The sequence below is a fragment of the Antrostomus carolinensis genome, unplaced genomic scaffold (genome assembly GCF_000700745.2).
Source record: "Antrostomus carolinensis isolate BGI_N321 unplaced genomic scaffold, ASM70074v2 scaffold708, whole genome shotgun sequence".
NCBI lineage: Eukaryota > Metazoa > Chordata > Aves > Caprimulgiformes > Caprimulgidae > Antrostomus > Antrostomus carolinensis.
Window position 1 is genome coordinate 35,999 of NW_010330675.1, and position 21,763 is coordinate 57,761.

Genomic DNA, 21,763 nt, shown 5'->3' on the forward strand with positions numbered 1-21,763 from the left:
CCTAAGTATTGCTATTTTTGTCTGCCAGAGACAGGATTCTGAATTAGATGGGTTTGATGCTCTATATTCATTCTAGTATTGCAATTATCAGAGACACCCCACCACCCCAAATGTTCTTACATTCCCAAGACTCTTCGGCACGTAGTCTAAGGGGAGTCCTCCCACATAGAGCTTCCCCTCCACATCCAAAGTGCTACCATCTCCCAGAGCACTGACTGCTACCAATTCCTGTCCATCCACAATGATTACACCTTTTCTTTTAATGTATTCTGTCTTTATCTGGAAAAAATGAGAGCATGAAAACATGAATCAGTAAGCTGAATCAGTTACCTAGGCATCATTTGCCACAGAAGTAAGCAAGACAATTTTTTAGTGGTTAGATTGCTTTGACATACTGGACTGAGGCATCCTCTTGAAATTCACTGTGAGGCTGAGGCCATTTCAGAATGCAACTGGGCAGCTAAACTGCTTCCTTGCCTCCCCAAGGGTTCACAATAATTGAATGTTGTCTTGCACAAGTTTTTCAGGGTCTTAACAATTATAATTTAAACCCACTAGTTTATTGCCTTAGGATATGAGTACATCGCTGAGTTTGAAGAGAGGAGTACTGTGCTGCCCACCAGCTGAGCCATCTTAGCTCTCTAAAGTGTGCACTCCTACACTGTATGATGGGCAGTGCTGAATTTGCTATGACCAAAAAGCTTTCCAGTTCTGTCCATCTTCTTCATTCATGCCCCTATGCCTTCCTTGCACTAAAACAATGCAGATGAGGGGATGCAACTCACATGCAGATGAGGGTTAATTGAAGTCAGCTTGCCATTTATTCTTTCCTTGTTACTTTTAGTCCCATTCAGAACCCTGACCAGGTTCAACATTAGGTTTCATGAACATTTGGGTTGATAAGGGGATAAAGTGGTACAGCAGGGCAATAAGAGCAGATGGTAGAGAATGGAAAGAAGTGTTTCTTTCAGCAGCAATGCATATTAGCTTAAATTAAAGAGCTACTGCAACCATCACCCCCAGCTGTGAAGTGGTGTGACTCAGCCTCAATATCCAAGAAAAGGTTCAAGCTCATGTTTTTATGTCCTGGGTGGTAAAGGTAGGTCAGCTCTCATATGGAATCTGTTAATCTCTTAAAAAGAGGACAGTGTGAGTATGACTTTTACATGAATATATCTGATTTTAAACATGCAGCTGTAAATCCTGGAGTGTTTCTCCTCTCAGGGTAGGCAGTAGAGCTTAACTGTGATATCTCTCTCTGATGGAAGTTCACATTTGCTTTCTTTGCTTCTTATATTAGTCTTTGCTGTTTTTTCTTCTGTTGATTATATATGAAAAGCAAGAGTAACACTCCACTGATTCCCAAGGTACTTAGGAAAGGCTTTGTGCCATCAACCACTTTGTCCCACAGAAGCCATTTCTTGGAGTTAAGGCTTCACATATTGACAAAGGAAGGAAAGCTTAGCAGGATGAATACTGTCATCTTCATCTGTCTTAGGAAAAGTAATGTGGCCAGAGTTGCTTTTAAAACTCATGCAGACATCACAGTCATTTCTCAGGAAGCCAGAGCCAGCAGCAGGTGGGCTGCTCAGAGGAACTGGGTCAATAGAGGCTGATGGAGTCTTTGAACAGAAGGCCCTGAATGTTACGTGATACCTGAAAGCTGTAGCTGTAATTTCTCCTCAGACTTTCCTTATGTCAAATTGTCCCCCTCCAGCCTTCGTTCATTCCAAATGTCTACCTTTCTCATGTTTTACCAACCAAGGAAAGGAAAGAGAGTCCTTCCCTGTTAGCACTAGCTGCTATGACACGCTCAGGTATTAAGCAATAATATTAAGTGATAAGTGGGAAAAAGGAGAAACTGTGCACCCACAAATCTCTTTTACTCTTTCACACACTCAGTTACTGGTCTTTGGTGACACAGTGCGACACAGAAAGTGTACAGGAAAGGCAGGGAAAAACCATCCCAGTTACTCCAGGGAAAAGAAAATGGAGTACAAGATTGGTGACTACCTACCGTATGCCATTTTCCATCACTGATAAGAGCAGGGTGAAAAGCTACTGCTTTTCCTTTGCCTAGATCAAATGAGAAATAGAGCTGTCCCCCATGAAGCTGTAGGGCTGCATAATCAACCTGGTTCTGGTGAGCCATGTAGTAAATCAGGCCACTAGAGGCAAAGGTTCTGAGATTCAGCTGGACAGAAAGTCTAGAGAATAAAAATTGAGTGTTACTGGTAGATATTTCTTCTGCATCAATTAAAAGCTTTTCTGGAGGCAGAGAACATCCTCAACCAATTTATTATTATGAAAGGAAATCTATTATTACAAAGGCCGGAAAAGTAGAATTTGCTCTGATTCTAAGAAAGCATGACCTATATTGTGTTTGATAATAGAAATCAGTGCTCTACCTGTTGGATAAAGAAAAAGTGTTTTTCACTGAGTGAGCTCAGCTATTTCTGACTGCAGGCTTGCCTATGGCCCCAAGAAAGGAATGGATTCCAGGATAATGTGATGACATCCACTACTATTAGCCAGGCTAGCTGGGATATAATGGGCAGACTGAGAACAGAGGGAGGCTTAAAGGTAGAGCGGCTGATTGGGCTATTTATTATGGAGACACTAGGTTCAGACTACATAGAATCAATCCTCTGCAATGTCCTTATGTTCAATAGCTACTACAGAAGGGTTAGGAGGAAAAAGACTCTTTCCTCAACACCTGCAGAGGCTTCCAGAGTTGAAAGAAGCATACACAAGTGGCTTGCAGGCTGTGTTTTGGGGACCTTGTTGGAAGCCTCTGAAAAAAATAAGAGTGTCAGAGATGCTATTACACATTAATTCTCAACAGAATAATTCTTCTCAGTAGTCTTAGCTCCTTCAGTGACCTGGGGAGTGAAGCAGACATGGAAGGTGCAGTTGCAGAAAATCAAGGAGAGGGCGAGATGTTATCTATATCAGTCAAAGGAGCAGGGACCAGCTGAATTCTGTATGTGGAAATACAAATCAAAATACTTACAGAAGATGCAGTGGGGCTCTTAAGTCTGACGGGAAAAAATGCAGAACTCCAACCATGAGTTAAACTGATGACCACAAAGCTCAGAAAGACTTTAATTATGTTGTGGTGGTCATGATACATTCTTCCATGAGGAACTCACAAAAATATGAAGAAAGGGCCATATTCAAGCTCGAAACACAGGGATCATTTATGAAAACCATCAATGTGCTTCTTGTAGCTCGATACAAGATAACATGCTGTGTGCATGTGTGATTCAAGATATACTCACTTCTTCCTGACAGCAAACTGATTGAAGAGCAGTATCAAGTGGCTGCCTTTGGCAAGTCCAAACTGATGGGCACCTTGAACATGATCAGATAGCTCATGCTTTGCACAAACTACCTGTTAATGAAAGAACTTTATTAAGAAGAATTGTATCAGGTGCTAACCAGCAGTGCAGTGTGCCTGTGTGGAACTTTGTAAGGAGCAAAACTGAGACACATGATAACCACAAAGTATACAGCAACATGAATTAGCTATACTCCCAATCACTCTGAGCTATCTTTAGGCTCACAAAAACCTAGTTCTAATGATTAAGCTATTTGTTATGGACAGCACTAACAGCATTTCTACTGAGAAATGTTTGTAGTTTGATAAGTATTCATTCACTATTTGTCTTAATTTATAGCCCCTTTTGATAACATATGCTGGAAGACAGAGTAGAATTTCAGTGTGAAAAACTTATGGGTTTAGTAGAAATATTTGCCCATTTAGTCAGGATGCACATTTTTGTTATGATTTGGGGGATGGAGAGCTGAGTAACAGTATAAGCCAAAGCTATACTTTAGCTCTAACAAGGACAGCTTATTTCTTTTTATAGCCATAGCTGTATGAAATTTATAAAATCCTGCTTTCTGTTGCCACAGAAAAATGATTTCAGGATGCTTTGGAAACACTTCATTACAAAGACGTGCAGCTGCAGAAGAAGAGAAGCAATGCTGCCTTCTCTGTTGGGAACAGGGACTGTGTGAGAGGAAACAGGTGCCATGCAAGCTGCATTCAGACACTGTGTGTCTCTGGAATGGTTTGTGCCTCCTCTTTGACACAGAGCAGAGACTGCACGTGTGTGACCAGGAAAATGTGAATGCTGAATTGGACAGCTAATGCAAATCTCAGCACAGAGTCACTTTGGCAGGAACATACTAAAGATAAGGGTTACTGTCAAGTCCTTCTGCTGGGCAATTATCACTTCACTTCTTTTCTTTTTTTAGTGTTGCTGCCAGAACAATGGTAAACCTAACTACATTTCCCTTCCAAAAGGCCAAGGGGCTGCTATAAAGGTTCATATCACATTTTTTCTATAAGACATAATGATTTCAAATCCATATTCATTGAACCATTCCATATTATAAAAGAAGCAAATATACACAGTCCATACTTTGAAAATTCTCCACAAAGCTAAAATGCATCAAACACTTTCCTGGAAGACACAATATAGCTTTGCTGTAATACTTACTTTTTTTGTGTCAGTAAGAGGCCTCAAGGGAACCGGTAGAGCCTGAAGTTCAGGTTGAATCTCAGTGTCTTCTGGCTGTATGGATGGTTTAGGCTTCTCTGACAAAAAGCAGCTGTCCATATCCACATGTTCATACTTCATGGAAGTGGTGAAATACAAAAGCCTGTGTTTTAAAAAACCTACATTTTAAGAGGTGAAATTCCAAATCTCTACATTTCCCAAGCACAAGGAAAGTTTTTATAGGGTCTTTCACTAATAACAGGAAAAAGGGAAAGAAGTGGCATACTGGGGAAAAAAAAATTGGGAAGTGGCAAATAATCTGTCCATAGAACAATATTAAGACAATATTCTTGGAAAACCATTCTGTCTGTGAATGCAGATAAAAACTATAGTAGTGAAAGTTGCATTTTGTGCAGCGCCTCTATACACACTGAAGACATTTTTTTATGCTGTTTGGAAATGTAGCTGGCAATATCCATTTTCTGCCTGTTATAACACCCAGATATCAGTATTATGCTTGTCTTATGTTAAAAACCAGGCAAATGGACAATGTAATGAAAGAAATTACAAACCACAATTAATAATTACTATACACAGTTTTCCAAAACAGAGTAATTACCCCTCTGACTTACTCCTTATTAAAAATAAGATTGCTGATACAGCCATGAAAGGAGCCAGCCATTTTTAGCCCTAAGATGCCCTCTCCTGCTGGAATGCCACCAGCATAGAAGTTGGAAATATTCATGGGGCTCATTTCTGCTGATGAACCAAGCCTCAATTCTGCAGGGTTACTTTCATCCACCTGTACAGTTATGATCCTGAAAAAGATAAAGTAGGGAAAACATTCAACAAGGACCTTAGACATTAATCTTCAAATGAAAAGCATTCCTTTCAGCCTCAAAAATTTCCTGTTCTAAGAAATAAAGATTCCATCACTTAATCCTTTCAATGTCTTAAAACTAGAAGATGTTCTTCTTTAGGTAATTTTTAACATGTCGAGTTTTGTCAAATATTTTTCTAAATTATTTTGGCAGGTATCTTGCAAAATTATTTTGATAGTTGTAATTTTTTCTAATACTATTTAGTATACTTTATTCAAGTGGCCCAAGCTGTCTAGAGATTTTGAGAGCTTTTAACTACAACTTCATCAGTGGCTGTATGCTGTGTACAGCACACTTGATTGCCATGTAAATCAGAACAACTACATTAACAGCAGAAAAACACAGCCTTGATTATTCCATCTAATAAGCTAGCAAAGGCAGTTCCTTGGAGAGCGCAGTGAACTGACAACAGCATACAATAATAAAACAGGTAGTACTGTTTGCAGTCATGTGTACCTCTTATTCCGGATTAGGATAACAGAGTGTTCTTGTCCATCACTGTACGTTCCATTAGTAGACTGAAGAATTACTTTTCTAGTACTTGCTCTATCTCCAGCATTAACATGCACTGCAAGATGACCACCAATCAGCATGATGGAAAAGAAGGGCTGTGGATTTAATCAGAAGATTAATTTTTAACTATAACTCAATTTCTTGTCATTCATGCAGTGTTTAAATAGAACATACTTCGGAAAAAATTACCTCCAACTTTGCTGTAAACAAACTTTTAAATGAAACTCTAAGACTAGTATGTAGGCATGTATTGGTACCTCTCAGACTGCAAAACCTTCTAACAGAAAACATGAAAGCTGGAAATTTCTCTGGTCATGACAAAAATTCAGGTTAAAATGCAGGAGGGTTTTTAATACTACTACCACCCCACTCCTCCCCTTAGGGGAAAACAAATAAGAAGGAGCAGGTATTCCTACTAAGACTTGGACTCCAGGAGCTCCAAAACAGTCCACCAGATATGACATAGCTGTTCATCTCAAACCCTTCAATAACTACTTTCCAGTTCTGTTAGTTAGAAGCAATACTCCGTATGCATTTCATGGGCAGTTTTCCTTCTTGTTGCACAAGCATTCTGGGTCCTAGTAACTGTAATAGATCTCTGTTAACTGATCCTTTACCTCTCCTCTGCTACCATGAACATCCTCAGTTCCCCACATAGCCTCTGTATTTGGGCCTTCCTAAACCAATTTTTTCCTCTCATTCTATGCAAGTTACAGTCAGAAAAACCTGACTTGATATTACAAAGTAAAAATGGAAAAAAAAAAGAGCCAAAAAATCTTCATTTTCAGTACTTGCCAAATGTGCTTGTCTACGTCGTCGCTTTTCCAGTCCCCTGCTGAGTCCAGCAAGGATGATGCCACTATTGTTCTTTGTAGCAAAAGTTGCCATCAGTTCTGATTCAGGGCTTAAGGATTTAGGTACCAACTCAATATATCCATTGTTCAAGATGTTCACACTACGAATAGGCTATTTTTATGAGGAAGAGAAATAATTACTGACTTTGTCCTTACATAAAACCCAATAAGAAAAAAACCCCTAATTTTCAAGTACAGATTAGATTATTTTAGAATTTTTCAAGATAACTCCATTTCAACTCACTATATTCTTTCACAAACATTACTATTCATTGTTCAATAACAATAAAGATCAGGTCACAAAAACCTAAAAGTATCCTACCTCCAATACACAGCCTTTTCTTACTCCATATGAATTTCTAAGCAAGTCAAAGGTTGAACGGGATATTTCTAGATTCTTGATGCATCCCACGTACGTTCTACTATTAAGACCTTTCCTGAAACACAAAACCGTTTTTTTTTTCCAAGGAGTAGTATTTGGAATCTCCTGGGAAAAAATATTAAATTATCTTAAATAAGAAAGAGAGAGATCTGTTTTAAAGAATGCAGTCAGGCCAGTGTAAGTGAAAACAAGGGCGATTTCGGTTTTTCTCTTAGCAAATATTATTTCTAATCTTAAAAAGAGTCAGAAAACATTTTCCTCAAATGGAAACAATTAAGTGTGTAGTGCTGTGTTGCCAGGACAGGTCATTTTCCAAAACTTTAATTTGAAGCTTCAGCTGAAATGTAACGCCTTTTGTCTGAGAGGATAACTGTAGCTCTCTACAGTTTAGTTCTCTTACTGAAAAGTAATTATTTTTCATTTCTTAAATCTGAAGGATGTCTAATTTGATTCCAGGTTTAAATCAGAGAAATCCAAGGCTGTCCTGCCATAATCTCTTACAGGCTGCTATGCCAGCTCAGATTAACAAATCTGCACCTTTGCAATAACTGCACAGACACAATATTGTCCTGGAATTTCCCTTATTGTCAAGAGCATGCAGACAATTTAATTAGATTTTCTTTTACCATATTGATCCTTTCAAAGTGAAGCCACTGGAAGAAATGTGACTGTACAAATTCAGCAGGGATGCACAATACAAAATATGTAACTAGAGACATGCTATAAAATATGTATTTGTAATGTTCTTTGTTCATTTGTTCACAATCAGAAGTTTCTCCTCTGTTCCAAATTTCAAAAACAAATTACAAGGATTCCTTTGTGAAGAAGAACTTTTATCTTGAAGCACAGTTTTGCCCATAAATGCCAGCTGGAAAACACAAGGCTCACACAGGTGGAGATCAAAGGAGCATCATTCCAGGCAGCAGTGCTGAACACAAAGAGTAGGCGGCTGCGGTGGCAGCTGCTGTAGTGGAAATCACCCATGGAGGGGAAAAACAGAAGCTTATCTCTGATCTGAACTGCAGTGTCAGACCCACCAGTGAAAAGCACCATATTAGAGTTTGAAGGCCAAGGACAGATAATTCTAAGGTATACATGGCCATAAACAAGATTTCAGACTTCACTGATTGTCACCAATTTCATTGAAGATAGCAGAGTTCGTTTAAGTCTTTTCCTCTAAGAGTCTTAGCAAAGGGGGAAAAGTGAGAGGACACTTTACCTCACAGTCCTCAATCTTGGCAGCCCACCAATGAAGATTGGGTCCTTATCAGCGCGGTTCAGGTCTGAGGCAACCCCAGGAGATTCTCCTTGCTTGGTTTCTTTATAAGTAAGGTTATATGCATCCATGACCACCAAAATTCCTGAAAAAAAAAAGACAGCATTACTTCCCAAACTTAGGGCCCAAAATACTATTTACTAGGTACTATTAAAATGCAGAACACAAAATGTGATCCCTGATACACAGACTGGGAAAAGACCTTTCACTCTTTAAAGACCATTGCTGTTTTTCAACCGGCAGCTTCTGCACTACCTGCACATCAAAAGATGTGCCACAAACAAAGTACAAGATTTACACTGATGTCCTTCTAAAAGCAAAGTAACATAGGTGAGGCTGCTAAAGAAAATGTATTGAAAGTTATCAAATTAGGTTACAGAGTTGTTCCCTGTTGGCTATCTTAGTATTTGTATTTGGAAATGTGCAGACACCTGTTTTTTTCAGTCTGTAGCCTACCTTGTTTCTTGTTCCGACTGAATGAAATTTTATACCATGTTCCATTGTTGTAACGATTTTCTGTTGTAAGAGCAAGGGGTCCTGAACCTAGATCAACAGTCAGTCTCACTTTGCCACCAACAAGCTCAAGGGATAAGAAATCTCTCTGGGAGGAAAACAAACAAACAACAGATTAAATTCCTGGAAATAAAATCTTCCAGAAGGATGTATCCTTGGCAGGTTTGAACTACTGTGTGAAAAAGGTTTGGTAACTCTTGTACCTAGACTATTTGCTAGGCCCAAGACTTTCTGTTTTGTTTTGTTGATATTCTTACTTAAATGCATCATCAGGCTTGATTTCTCAGCAGAGGAAGGTTTAAATAACAAATGTCATTAAATAACAACTGTCACAATTTTATTTTTTTTTTTTTATTTTTTTTTTTTTTTAGCAGAGGAAGGTTTAAATAAGAAATGTCATTAAATAACAAATGTCACAATTTTTTTTTTTTTGGATGAAGTTAAGAGTAATTTGATTTGACTGGTAGCATAACAATCAAACACCACAATGTCCTTTCTGTAAGAAGAGCTTCTTCCCACAGTAAAATTGACTTTCTGAATTGTATTAAAAGTGCCCCCTCTGAACTGTAAAACTTAAGTCAGATACCATTGTGCAACGTATCCAGGCAGTGAGTATATAACAAAGCAAATGAATAATGGAGTGATTCTGAAACAGTCCATATCTAAACAAAGCTTTTTGCTCTTCAGGAAAAGAAAACCACCAGCTAAGTATGCGGTAAACTGCATGACATGATAATGAAGGTCTGGAGATGGGTCTAGGTTGCATTGCTGTTGCAGGGACTTTTATTTAATTTATTTCAGTTTACTGAATTCCCATCTTATAGATTATGCCTATTCAATATTCTATTGTCCTTCTGCAAGCTCAGTTCCAAAAAAAATAGTTTGTTGTCCCTACTGTTTCTTTTTCTTGCCTTTAGTTTAATAATCACTAATTTTAGTTTAGAATTAAAAAATAAAATTATGGAGAACTCATTTCATTGCTTAATTTTGCCCCTAGTATATGTTAATATTTGCTCTAAAGAGTGATCTCCAGGGTTCCTGGAGATCTCCAGGTTACTCCTTTGGCTTATAGTGTCAATCACAGGGGATAATCTATACAAAGGTAGTAACCTGTCTTAATATACATAAGCTGAAAAATAACAAAGAAAAAAGCAAGAAACCTTCAAGTGATCTAAACATAGTTTTTGATAGCTTAAGAATCTGATCCATTTTCTTACAGTGCCGTTTGAAGCAAGATACAGAAGAAGTCCATTAGGTGAAAAGGTACTGAAAAATATTATTATCTGAGTCACTGTTGAGCGGAGTGCCTTCTCCACAACTGAGTATCCACTGCCATCAAAATGGAATGAAGTGTCCTCATCCTGTGGGCTACTGAAGTAGAAAACAGAGTTAAATGTTAACTGAAGATTTCTGGTTTTCCAGTCATTTTTATATAAAAGATAAGAAAAGTTAGATCAGTTGGTGCAGCCCCCAAAGTGTAGAGAGAGACTTGAATCTCGATGTTATGAATAACTGAAGATTTACAGCCAAAGGCCACTTTCATTATAGAACCTCACAATAAATGATTTAGCTATGGAGAAGGATGTATACAGAATAAAAAATGTTCTTCCCTGATGTATGAAAAAAAACCCCAACTATTTCTTAAGGGAAAAAATGATTGTTACAACATATACCCTCTTACTTAAACCATGTCGTCTATTTATCAAAATGCTTTGCATAATTGCACTTACAATAAATGTTCTGTTAGCCCCCTTCCCTTCAACATAATACTTGTAAAAAAAATCTCATACAATCAAGCAGCACCCTCTGCTGTTTCTACATGAAAAATTCTGCAAAAGGGAATATGGTCAAGCATATTTCTTTTCAATTCCTTAAACATAAAAATAGTACAGTCTGCAATCCCCTTTCACAATTATAACAATAACAGTATCAAGCTCAGTGGCTATAGGTTTGCTGGTTTGTTTTTTTTTAAGAGTGCTTTACACCGTTTCTTATGCTAGGAGAGAATAAATTTGTCTTGCTGGAAATTACTGGAAAACAAACTTTCCAAAATAGTTGGGTTCACTGGAAGTTCCTTCTATCATTGCACAGAACAGACCACAGCAATAGAACTCCTCTGAGAAAGTGACTAATAAGTGATAAAATTCCATACAATGAAATTATTTGACAGCACAGGCACATTCAGATTAGTGTGTTCAGAACTGTAAATTAATGATTAATAAAACACTACAATTTGTCTGAGTTCATTATTTTTAGCTAACATAGAAATATATTAGTAGGTCAAGAGAGGTTCTCCTCCCCTTCTACTCTGCCCTGGTGAGGCCACATCTGGAATACTGTGTCCAGTTCTGGTCTCCACAGTTCAAGAAGGACAGGGAACTGCTTGAGAGAGTCCAGGACAGAGCCACCAAGATGATGAAAGGAGTGGAGCATCTCCCTTATGAGGATAGGCTGAGGGAGCTGGGTCTCTAGCTTGGAGGAGACTAAGAGGTGACCTCATTAATTTTTATAAATATGTTAAGGGAGAATGTCATGAGGATGGAGCCAGGCTCTTCTCAGTGATGCCCAATGGTAGGACAAGGGGCAATGGGTGTGAGCTGGAACACAGGAGGTTCCGCTTAAACTTGAGAAGAAACTTCTTTACTGTGAGGGTAACAGCACTGGGACAGGCTGCCCAGGGAGGTTGTGGAGTCTCCTTCTCTGGAGACATTCAAGACCCGCCTGGACGCCTTCCTGTGTGATCTCATTTAGGTTCCTGCTTTGGCAGGGGGATTGGACTAGATGATCTTTCAAGGTCCCTTCCAATCCCTAATATTCTATGATTCTGTGGTATATTACAGATGTAAACTACTCTACATCTGTTATAAAGAAGTGAGGCAAAATACCTTCCAAAACAGCCATTGCACTTCCCCTCTCTTTCCACGTAGTTCCAAAGACCAATAGATTTGCCATTCAGTGATGCCTCTCCCATGCATCCTTTAAAATGGGTCACCTTAACAGCAGGCGATTTCTATAAGACAAGAAATACTTCATAAATAAAATTAATGTTAAGAATTATGCAGCCAAATTTTTGCTTGGTTGTTTTCCTTGAACTCTAACTTTTTTAGATATAAATCATAATGAAAGAGCAACATGTTTTAGCATAACTATTAACAATTATCATTTAAATCGTAATAGATTAGTTTTGTAGCAAGTAAAAAACTAAAATAACTATGTCCTTGACCTATTTACATGCCTCATGGCATGAATAACAATGGCAAACTAAAAGAAGCCATGGAAGAAGGAAACTAAAAACAAATTAATTGTGTAATGTCTGTGCACCATGCATGCATACACAGCCTGTCCTGGTTAAGACTGCATGCAAAAATTTACAGGGAAAATTAATTTCAGGATAGAATATCCTTATAGCATCTTTGCTTTATGTTCAGAGTACCTGGCATTTCTTGATGAAGTAACCAATTCATGCTATTATTTTTAAGTCAAAAGAGTATCTCAAACATGATAAAAACATTTTACAGAATGCTAATCTCAGAATTTAACCTTGATTTGCCCTCCAAGTCCTCCAATAAACATTAGAGTTGATTTGTTAACATCCAGTATGCTGGCTGTCCCAGGAGAGGTTCCAGATTTAGATGAAGGCTTCTGATTGGAGTTCATTTCCTCTATGCTGATTGTACCTGTTTTTCCAAACCTGTCAAATACAAATACTAGTACAAATACATAGTTTTCGAAATCAACAGGCTTCACCAACACAAGCTATTGACTTCTCTTTTTTAAGGATAAGAACAATTTTGTCACTGGAAAACTCAGAAGATGGTTTGTGTTATTTATGCCAAGTTCACTCACTAAGTAGCTGGACATTCCTACAATACCATCTCATTAAAAAAAATAACAATAATCCATTTTCCTATGCAACATTTAGGCCATTGTCATTTTATTTACCTGGTTGCACGTATTCTGTGCCATTTGTTGTTGTCAATTTGAAAATCAGGGTATTCCACTCTTGTTGATCCAGAGCCCAAATCCCAAAGAAGAGCTACCTTACCACGTCGCATCTCCACTGCAAGGAAGTCAGCCTGAAAAACAGCAGGGCTTATTCTAATACATGGCATGAAATGTGTAGTTTCTGTTTTGTGTATTTTAACAAGTGACGTTGAGAAAGTCTTTCCAGATTCATATGCCTACATCCCATATTACAGGAGCTGACTTTTAGCAGAATCAGGTGAAGTAAGTTTTTACTCATTTTTATTTTTAATGAAACAAAAAAACTCAGCTTATATACAAGCAGGTGTTCTTTATAGATATAAAAACAAATGATGGACACACACCCGTAGACATAAAAAAAATGCACTTCTGAGTGTATGTGAAGCGACCTACCAGCGTGTGAAAAAGTACTATCATATGACAGTGTGCTACAAGGAGCTAATAGCTGTGCATTTATTATGATTACAGAGGAAAGGAACAGGAGGGCAATGTGACAGTGAGCCATCATGCTCTTTTTCAAGTGGGTGGATGCAACATGCTCATGAGGGCCAAATTCAAGTACTTCCTCTGTGATACCAGGCAAATCACTTGATATACTCCAGCATACTATATGTACTATATGAAAGCACCACACAGAGTGTTACACTACACAAGGTTAATGCACAGCATGGGAAAAGGAAGGGGAAGTTTCATGACGTGGACAAGAGTCAATGCTAAGGAATCAGGTGCTTTTATTCTCTACCTTTGAGGATCTCTGGAATCATCTAAGGCACAAAAATATTTCTAACCCTAGTGAACACATTTCTCTGCAAGGGGCCTCACATGGGTACTTAGTTTGAAGGCAAGTAGGAAAAAAACCAAATAAACATGATCATTTAAAACATTTGATTACCATCACCTTCAGTAAATGTGTGCCAAAAACTTACCTTTCCATTACTACCCAGGTAGAAAAGGAGGTTATCTGGTTCAGAAGTTTTCACATTGAGTGTTAAGGTGTTGTAATTTGTAGATGAAATCTGGGGTTGGTAGGCACGAATGCAATCTCTGTCTGCTGATACTGCAACTTTAATCTGGGGGCGAAAGGAGGAAATAGAATCTAAACAAGTCTCAGTGTATAGAGCACATATTTCTGGAATATGTACTTAGCTTCTGACCAACAATTACAAGCCATTTGCTGAGATACCTTCATGCTATCTAAGTATTGCTGCCTGGGTTAGATCTTGGCAGTCTTCCAGGTATCCCTTGACAAAGAGATTCACAAATACAAAAGAATGAAATCTTTCATAATTCACTCATTCAATAAGGAGATTTGAAACCAGTAAATTAAACTATTCAAATACATTGGAAAATTACAATAAATCTTGGGTCAGAAGGCCGTATCAGTAAAAGCCACTGTAATAATATCAGAAAATAAAGACATAAAAATTCAAAACCTTAAAAGAAAAAGAAAAATAATTTTTAAAAAAAGGTAAAAGGCAGACATTCTGTAATAATTCTGGTATTTCAAAGTTTTAGAGCATAGTTTACATGATTATTTGAAAAATACATTTGTGAACATATTACAAGTTAAACTTTTTTAAGATTAAGTAGAGAAACTCATATTCCTGTTGTCATACCACTAACTCTTTTGAACACTGTCTAGTATAACAGTAGGACATCCATTCAAGCTAAATGCAGCCAAGCTCCAAGGAGTAATGTCAGAAAACCCTTTTTAACAACAGAAAAGCTCAAACTTCATCAACTTCATTGAATATGCCTGTAACAACTAAATACATAAAGCACATGTGCAAATACATATGGACACAGATATATAAAGTTTCTCTCCTCCAGTACAAGTTTATAAAACAACAGAACAAACTCTTCAAATTGGAAAAGGGGATTATGCTAATACTTCTTTTCACCCTGTCAGGAACCTCTGTGGTTTATGACACTTTAGAAACTACTACTCCCTCTTTTCTGCAGTGGATTCTTTAAGCTTCAGTAGACTGTGACGGAGAAGCAGTAACCATATAATTAAGGAGATTTGCAGAAAGAACTGAAAGCCTTTTCTTTTTTAAAACAAAACCTCCCTAAACCTTCCAGTAACATACCCATACTAAAGCCAAAGGCATACCAAAAATTACTGAGTGCAAAGTAATTTTCATATTACCCTCATAGTTTAATGAGATCCATAGTACAGTTGATTAATTTTTGTTGTCTTTAAGGGGGGAGCAGAGATTTAAAAACAAGTATATTATTTGTCCTAAAGTATTCTTGATGCATGGCAGCTTCTTACAAAGAACGTATGGACATGGCAGGGCACAGACAGCAAATTTATTGATAGAATCAACATTCTCGTTAAAAAATTTGTAATGATACTTGATGTTACATGGAGGCAACTCACATCAATCTCTAAAATAAGCTTAGAAATTAACATCTTGTCCTACAAAGCATGGCAGCACCATCTCCTCACTTGTCTCTTTCTCACCAAAATATCTCTGTGATTGCTTTCTGATACATGGTATTTCATTATTTTTATAGGAAACAAAATGAAATAGTAAATAAATTACTGCCTTGCTATTCTGACCTACTCTCAAATGCAATAAGAAACTTGAAGCTGAAACTATAAAATGCACCTACAGCCCTGCCAGTATGCTTTTAGCATCAGTCAGTGCTCTTGGACTTCAGTGAGACCCTGGAACAACCAGATACTTTGACAGTAAATTTTAGGCTCTTTATCTCAAACAGTTTCCCTGCTACAAGCCAGTTAAGTCTAGGATGCGGGAACTTACAGATGCTGCCTGCTTGCGGGCCTGGCTGATGAGCTCTTTAATTTCAGACAGGTTTCTGTTCAGATTCTCCTCTAGGATTTTCAAAGGTTTCAGCCTATCCAATAAAAGACTTGCTTGTGCTTCGACTTCTTTAACTTGTTTTTCAGCTGTGATTGCTGTCAAAACACAAATGAAAAGTTGCATCTGGTTGAAAGAGAAATGTACTGTTCATCACCAAAATACTTAGAATCATAGAATAGTTTGGGTTGGAAGGGACCTTAAAGATCACCTAGTTCCAACCCCCCTGCCATCAGCAGGGACATCTTCCACTAGACCAGGTTGCTCAAAGTCTCATCCAGCCTAGCCTTAAACACTTCCAGGGAGAGGGCATCCACAGCTTCTCTGGGCAACCTGTTCCAGTGTCTGACCACCCTCACAGTGAAGAACTTCTTCCTAATATCTAATCTAAACCTACCCTCTTTCAGCTTAAACCCATTTCCCCTTGTTTTGTCATTAGTTGCCCTTATGAAAAGTCCTTCCCCAGCTTTCTTGTAGGCCCCCCTCAGGTACTGGAAGGCTGCTATAAGATCTCCCCGGAGCCTTCTCTTTTCCAGGCTGAACAGCCCCAACTCTCTCAGCCTGTCCTCATAAGTGAGGTGCTCCAGCCCTTGGATCATCCTCATGGCCCTCCTCTGGACTTGTTCTAGCTGCTCCATGTCTCTCTTGTGGTGGAGGCTCCAGAACTGGACGCAATACTTAGCCAAGGTGGCTGGTTTCTGATTGTTTTCAGCAATTTTAAACACCAGTAAGTAATAAGCATACTTCAGGGTATCCCATGTGACTCTTCTAGAGGTCTTTTTAAAAGTTAGCATGTTTTTTATTGAATTAGGAAGAAATTTCCAGCCCATCAGATGCATATTTAATGCCTAATAAAACTGAATATTAGTACTGCTTCTGCAAGCAGTGACATTTCTAAAGAGCAATGAAGCAGCAAGCTTACCAGCTTTTGATGAATCTGTTATAAGCTCACTAGTTTTCCTCAATGTGTCATTAACTTGGGACAATGTAGAAGAAGTATTCAGCAACTTTTGACCAAAATCCTCAAAGTGACTTAAACCCACCGCAGCACTGGCGTTTGCAGACACAGCCAGGTCCTTCGCCTCTATCATGTGTCTCCTTGTATCTGAAATGCAAGTTAAAAAAATTTCACAGCTTCCATACATACTTGAGAGTAATAAATGCCCGGCTTCATAACAACACAGTTACATACATAGTCAAAACACTAGAAAGGCTGTCAGTTATGTTCCTTTCATAGCAAGAGTTGTATTTTTGTTATTTTGTATTCTTCAGTCTGTGAGGGGAGCTCAAAACCAAGACCTACTGTGATCTAACTTTGCTTAGCTGTTGAATGCGCCATGGCTTACAGAGTGGGAAGTTTACTTTCTGTGAAACTGGAGTGCAGGAGGCTGGTGCAACAACTCTTGCCCAGTTATTAAGCTGGAAAATGGCCATGGTATGGCCCTGAACAAAAAACATGGTAAATGGTCCCAAGCTGGTGATACAGATATAACTGTAGATGAAGTTACATTCATTCATACACACACAGAGGTCTATAAAAAAATATATTACACACATACATAAATAATAGAATTTGCAGCAATTTTAATTACGGCTCATCAGTTCAGATTTTCAAGTCCTGACTAACCTTGATTAATGCAAGTTTTGAATTCTAGGAAAAATATTTTTAAAATAAAACATTTTTCAAGACCAGCTCTGAACACAACATAGACACAGAATGCAGTGACAGGGAACTCGATTCTGCCTGTCTCAACTGGAAAATTATATGAATACATCAGGCTCACAGTGCTTAAGTTCCCTGAATGAGTGTTGGCACCCAGAGTCACTAGTCTGAGACTTATGTTTTGAATCCTACAGAAAGCTGGTGAGGCAGAAGGTCTATTACACCCTTGTCTTTGGGCTACGATCACTTATATAGTGAGTGCACCACTCCCAAACTCAGCCTGCCCCTTACACCCCCTGTACCCAGAATAGTGGGAAGATGCTGCAGCTGGCACAAAAGGCCTGATTTAGGTCTGCAAGGATTCTTCTTCACCACCAGAACCCTATACAGAGGGCGACACCACCATGACTCTCTGCTCAGATAAAAAAGAGAAAACTTCAAGAAATGTAACAACAAAATTGAAATAAAATAATGTTAAGCTGTGAGTTAAGGGGGACTGTCCTGTGATTTTAATAAAGCCTTAGTTGTCAATGTGTACCTTTATGTCAGATAGCATCCTGCAATTAATATCCAGTATAACTTTATCACTAATAGCTATCACTATCACTCACACCCTTTTGTGTGAGTTAAGAGCCTGAGTTGTCACATGGGTATTTTAAAGCTTTCGACTTAAAAGTTCTAATCTACACCATACAGTACAACCCAACAACCCAGGTATGAGGCCTTTATGAGTGGTGTTCTACCTTAAAAAAAATCACTGTTAAGGTTGGCAAAGTATTTCAGACCCTCTTATTCACAATTATAAAGACATTTTCTCTGTTAGTTTCTATGCACTCTAGGTCTAGCCTTTGTCTGAAATAACTTCTTTTTTTAAAAGGTAATTACTTTGTTTTGGGAAAGCACAGTATAAACAATTTTGAAACAAGCTATCAAAAGAAAGCAAAACCTCACAGTTCGATATATGAGTTTCTCTCTATCTGGAACTTGACTCTCTTCTCATCAGTGTTAATTATATTGCTTTCAGAGCCCCTTCTGATGTACAGCAGTGTGAAATGGGAATAAGACTACAGACCTTATATGCTAACCCAGCTACGTTTCATAGTTTACTAAAAAAATGGAAAATATTCCTTGTAAGGCAGGAATCTAAATGAGTCTCCAGTATACTTTATTGCTAGGTTTCTGCAATCAGACGATTAATAGGATTTTATGAAGAATGTACTAGACAGTTCTGTAATATGGAAAATGTCAATATAAATTTCACTTACCATTAGGCAATGCTCTCAGTGTCAAGAGGGAATCATTAAGCTTGATGAAAATTTTATTAGTACTTTCCTGAATCTTTTCTACCTTTTTGTTCAACTCGTTCAATCCAAATAAAAGGTCTGTTGGAAGAAGTAACTGTGATTCTTGTATGCATAAACAAATACTATACAACCCACACAAACGCCATGTATAAGGACAAAAAGCATTCACTTATTTAATCAATGGAACTTTTTTGGTTGTTTTCAATAGAAATAGCATGTTAAAAACAGGAATGCAAAATGAAGGCAGTATGCACAGACAAACTCTGTGGACACTGTTCCATTCAAAGTTATCCTTTTTGGCCAATTCTGTCAGTCTGAATTAGTAGAAACATAGTTATGAAAATGCTATAAATGAAAAAGATTCCATGACTGTGAACCCTTATAATTTTTATGATTCTCTTAACTTTTTGTGATATCTAACAGGTGCCATTCAAAGAAGTGTTTTTATTTTATTTATTTTTGATCTGTTTGCAGAATCTCTCACTAAAAATAAAAACATGTAAAACAGATTGAACAAAAAGGGTATGTATTCTGTCCATCTGAATTACATAAAATGTACACATACTTTAAAAACCATTGATTTTAAAAGCAAAGACCATTTCACAGTTACAATTTATTTCTGTGAAACATTCACTTTCTGTCCAATTTCACCCAAAATTTCCATAAGTATTAGCCTGTGCTTCTATACAAACTTGGTGTTCAAAATGCTTTCTGGAACTTTCATGGTGCAGACTCCAATGCCTTGCTGATATCTCTGAATTAACAAAAAACCTAAAGGGTTTTGGAATTTATAGAGAGACTATGAGCCAAAAGGCACTTTGTACAGACAAAAAAGTTCGGCTTGTTTCTCTATTTCAGCTGTGTAGAAGGAACAAGTGAAAATGATTATGATTTAAATATATGATCCTACATACTTTGTGTAATCTGTGATTTATTAGATAAAATTGGATTAATTTATTTCTTCAAGAATTATGTTTGTTCTTCATCTACTGCACAACCCATAATGATTTAATTCATAACATTTGGAAAAACAGCCATTCAAAGAAACCATTTCTTGGAGGTAAATGAGGTATAGTGAAGGACATTTTTTACATGTTTACAGAGAAAAAATTATATTCCTACCTAAAAAAGTAAAATAATAGATGACTCCATAATACATTAATCTTAATTGTATAAAAATATGTATATAGTCATATGCAGTATTTTACCTTAGTTTGTGCTAATTTTAAAAAAGAAAAAAAAACCCCACACAAAAACTTCATATTAAAAAACCCTACAAAACAGAATCTAGAAAAAGAAACAGAAGCAGAAATGTGAACTCTAAAGAACTGACCATCACTTTTTTTCTTCAGATTTTTAGTTTCATTCTGAAATTTGGAGCTAAGCAGTAGAGTTTCTTTTCCAAGAAGACTAAGAGACTCCTCTGGCTGAAAAACACAGATATCAGTTGCCACATGTGAAGAATAGAAATTCAGCTGAAAACATTTAAGTATCTTCGGATGTCTACTTCAAGTTACTGAACATTCTTGTTATTTATGAGATACTCTATTTATTACCTTATTAAGCGTCAATAAAAATCACAAGTTGTAACCATTTTACCAAGAAACTGACACTGAATCTCTTTGTGGGTTAATAAAAAGAGGAGACTATGAAAGAAAATCTACCAAATTCTAGTTCAAACACTGCTACGGATTCAGTGTTACCTTTTGGAACATCAGTAATTCTAGCTCCAGGCCCAAGTAAAAAGTCCCAGCACTGAGCACTTTAAAATGAGATATCTCAAAATCTCAGTCCTTAAAGTGTTCTTTTAATGCATTTCTCCAACTGGAAAATCTGGAAAAGTATCTTGAAGGACACATGCCGTGCAAAGCTTTAGTTAGACTGAGTGCTATAAAATAACATACAAGCTCACAACACAAAGCCAACTATTTTGATCACTATCACGTAAATGCATTGTCACCTATTTGTTTCTCCAGGCATAACGTGCATGACAGTTGTAAAACATAGCTCATTTCTTCCTTGAGTTTACAATCATAAAAAGCAAAAAGAAATAAAAGGAAGGAAACAGAATAATATGAAAGCAATAGGGTCAGACTGGTAACTGGTCAGGTCCATTTAATCTACTGTTTCAATAACAACCTGATAATCTTGCAAGGCAGAGAGATGGTAGATGAGACACAAACATATATATGGTTATGAAACATCCTTGACTAAGTAAAACAGTTGTGGTTGGGAATACTTAGATAGATATGGAAGACAGACAGGTCAAATAAGGAGATGGTTACTCAATTCCAAAGGTGGAAGGCAGCACCAGAGATTCGGGAACTTAAGTTCTACAGGAATGCATGTCAGATGACTGATATAAACACATATAGAATCAAGTCCAGTCTGGCTAACAATACATTAGATATTAAAAAAACAAACAAACAAACAAATGGTAAAATAGTATTGTGGCACAGAGAAAAGCAAAGTAAATAGAACATGAAATCTGGTACCACTATTGCCTTGAAGTATGGGTTCAGGATACAGTAATATACTAGTTGGTAGGACAGGCTGCCTCCAACAAGAAGACTGAGAGTTCAGCAAGTGCAAAAACAATTAGAACACATATTCCAAAATGAGAAACAGGAAAACATTAATTAAAATACTAATATTGATACTTACTAAATCCAAGGGGCCATTGACAACTCTAGATGCGTCATCTGCCAAACTCTCTGTTCTTGCAATCACACTTTTAATGCTAGAGTGGGTGTATACAGCAGCAGTTGTGTTCAGAGTCACATTTCTTATTTTAGAGAGACCTCTAAATAGAGAATTAACAAGCAACTCTGTTTTCATAAGAGCATCTTAAGCACTAAGTTCCATTTCTTCAGTTACAACATTAACATCTTTCTAGAATACTACTTGCCCTATGTTGCAGAAGGGGCTTTAGGTTCATCATTTTGAACCGAAAAAATTAGTTCTAAGTCAGATGAAAACCTGAAGGGTTGGGGTTTTTTCTTTTCTATTCTATTCCTTTTTGTTCATGGCCATTTTTTCAATTTATAAAGCCACTTA

General features: G+C 37.4%; 1 protein-coding gene across 1 annotated transcript in view; it reads right to left on the reverse strand.

Annotated features, from left to right (window-relative positions):
* The window catches only part of LAMA1 (laminin subunit alpha 1), an 87,711-nt gene that overhangs the window by 5,039 nt on the left and 60,909 nt on the right, over window positions 1-21,763 (reverse strand). The window contains exons 39-58 of the mRNA XM_029086207.1: window positions 21,371-21,509; window positions 20,040-20,133; window positions 18,668-18,784; window positions 16,662-16,844; window positions 15,683-15,837; window positions 13,838-13,981; window positions 12,870-13,003; window positions 12,468-12,618; window positions 11,813-11,937; window positions 10,145-10,295; window positions 8,871-9,015; window positions 8,358-8,499; window positions 7,079-7,193; window positions 6,698-6,868; window positions 5,846-5,997; window positions 5,141-5,326; window positions 4,542-4,671; window positions 3,282-3,394; window positions 2,018-2,207; window positions 121-279 (exon numbers count right to left, since the gene is read on the reverse strand). Of these exons, the coding sequence (XP_028942040.1) occupies window positions 121-279; window positions 2,018-2,207; window positions 3,282-3,394; window positions 4,542-4,671; window positions 5,141-5,326; window positions 5,846-5,997; window positions 6,698-6,868; window positions 7,079-7,193; window positions 8,358-8,499; window positions 8,871-9,015; window positions 10,145-10,295; window positions 11,813-11,937; window positions 12,468-12,618; window positions 12,870-13,003; window positions 13,838-13,981; window positions 15,683-15,837; window positions 16,662-16,844; window positions 18,668-18,784; window positions 20,040-20,133; window positions 21,371-21,509 (2,896 nt within the window). The remainder of the gene's footprint in view (window positions 1-120; window positions 280-2,017; window positions 2,208-3,281; window positions 3,395-4,541; window positions 4,672-5,140; window positions 5,327-5,845; window positions 5,998-6,697; window positions 6,869-7,078; window positions 7,194-8,357; window positions 8,500-8,870; window positions 9,016-10,144; window positions 10,296-11,812; window positions 11,938-12,467; window positions 12,619-12,869; window positions 13,004-13,837; window positions 13,982-15,682; window positions 15,838-16,661; window positions 16,845-18,667; window positions 18,785-20,039; window positions 20,134-21,370; window positions 21,510-21,763) is intronic.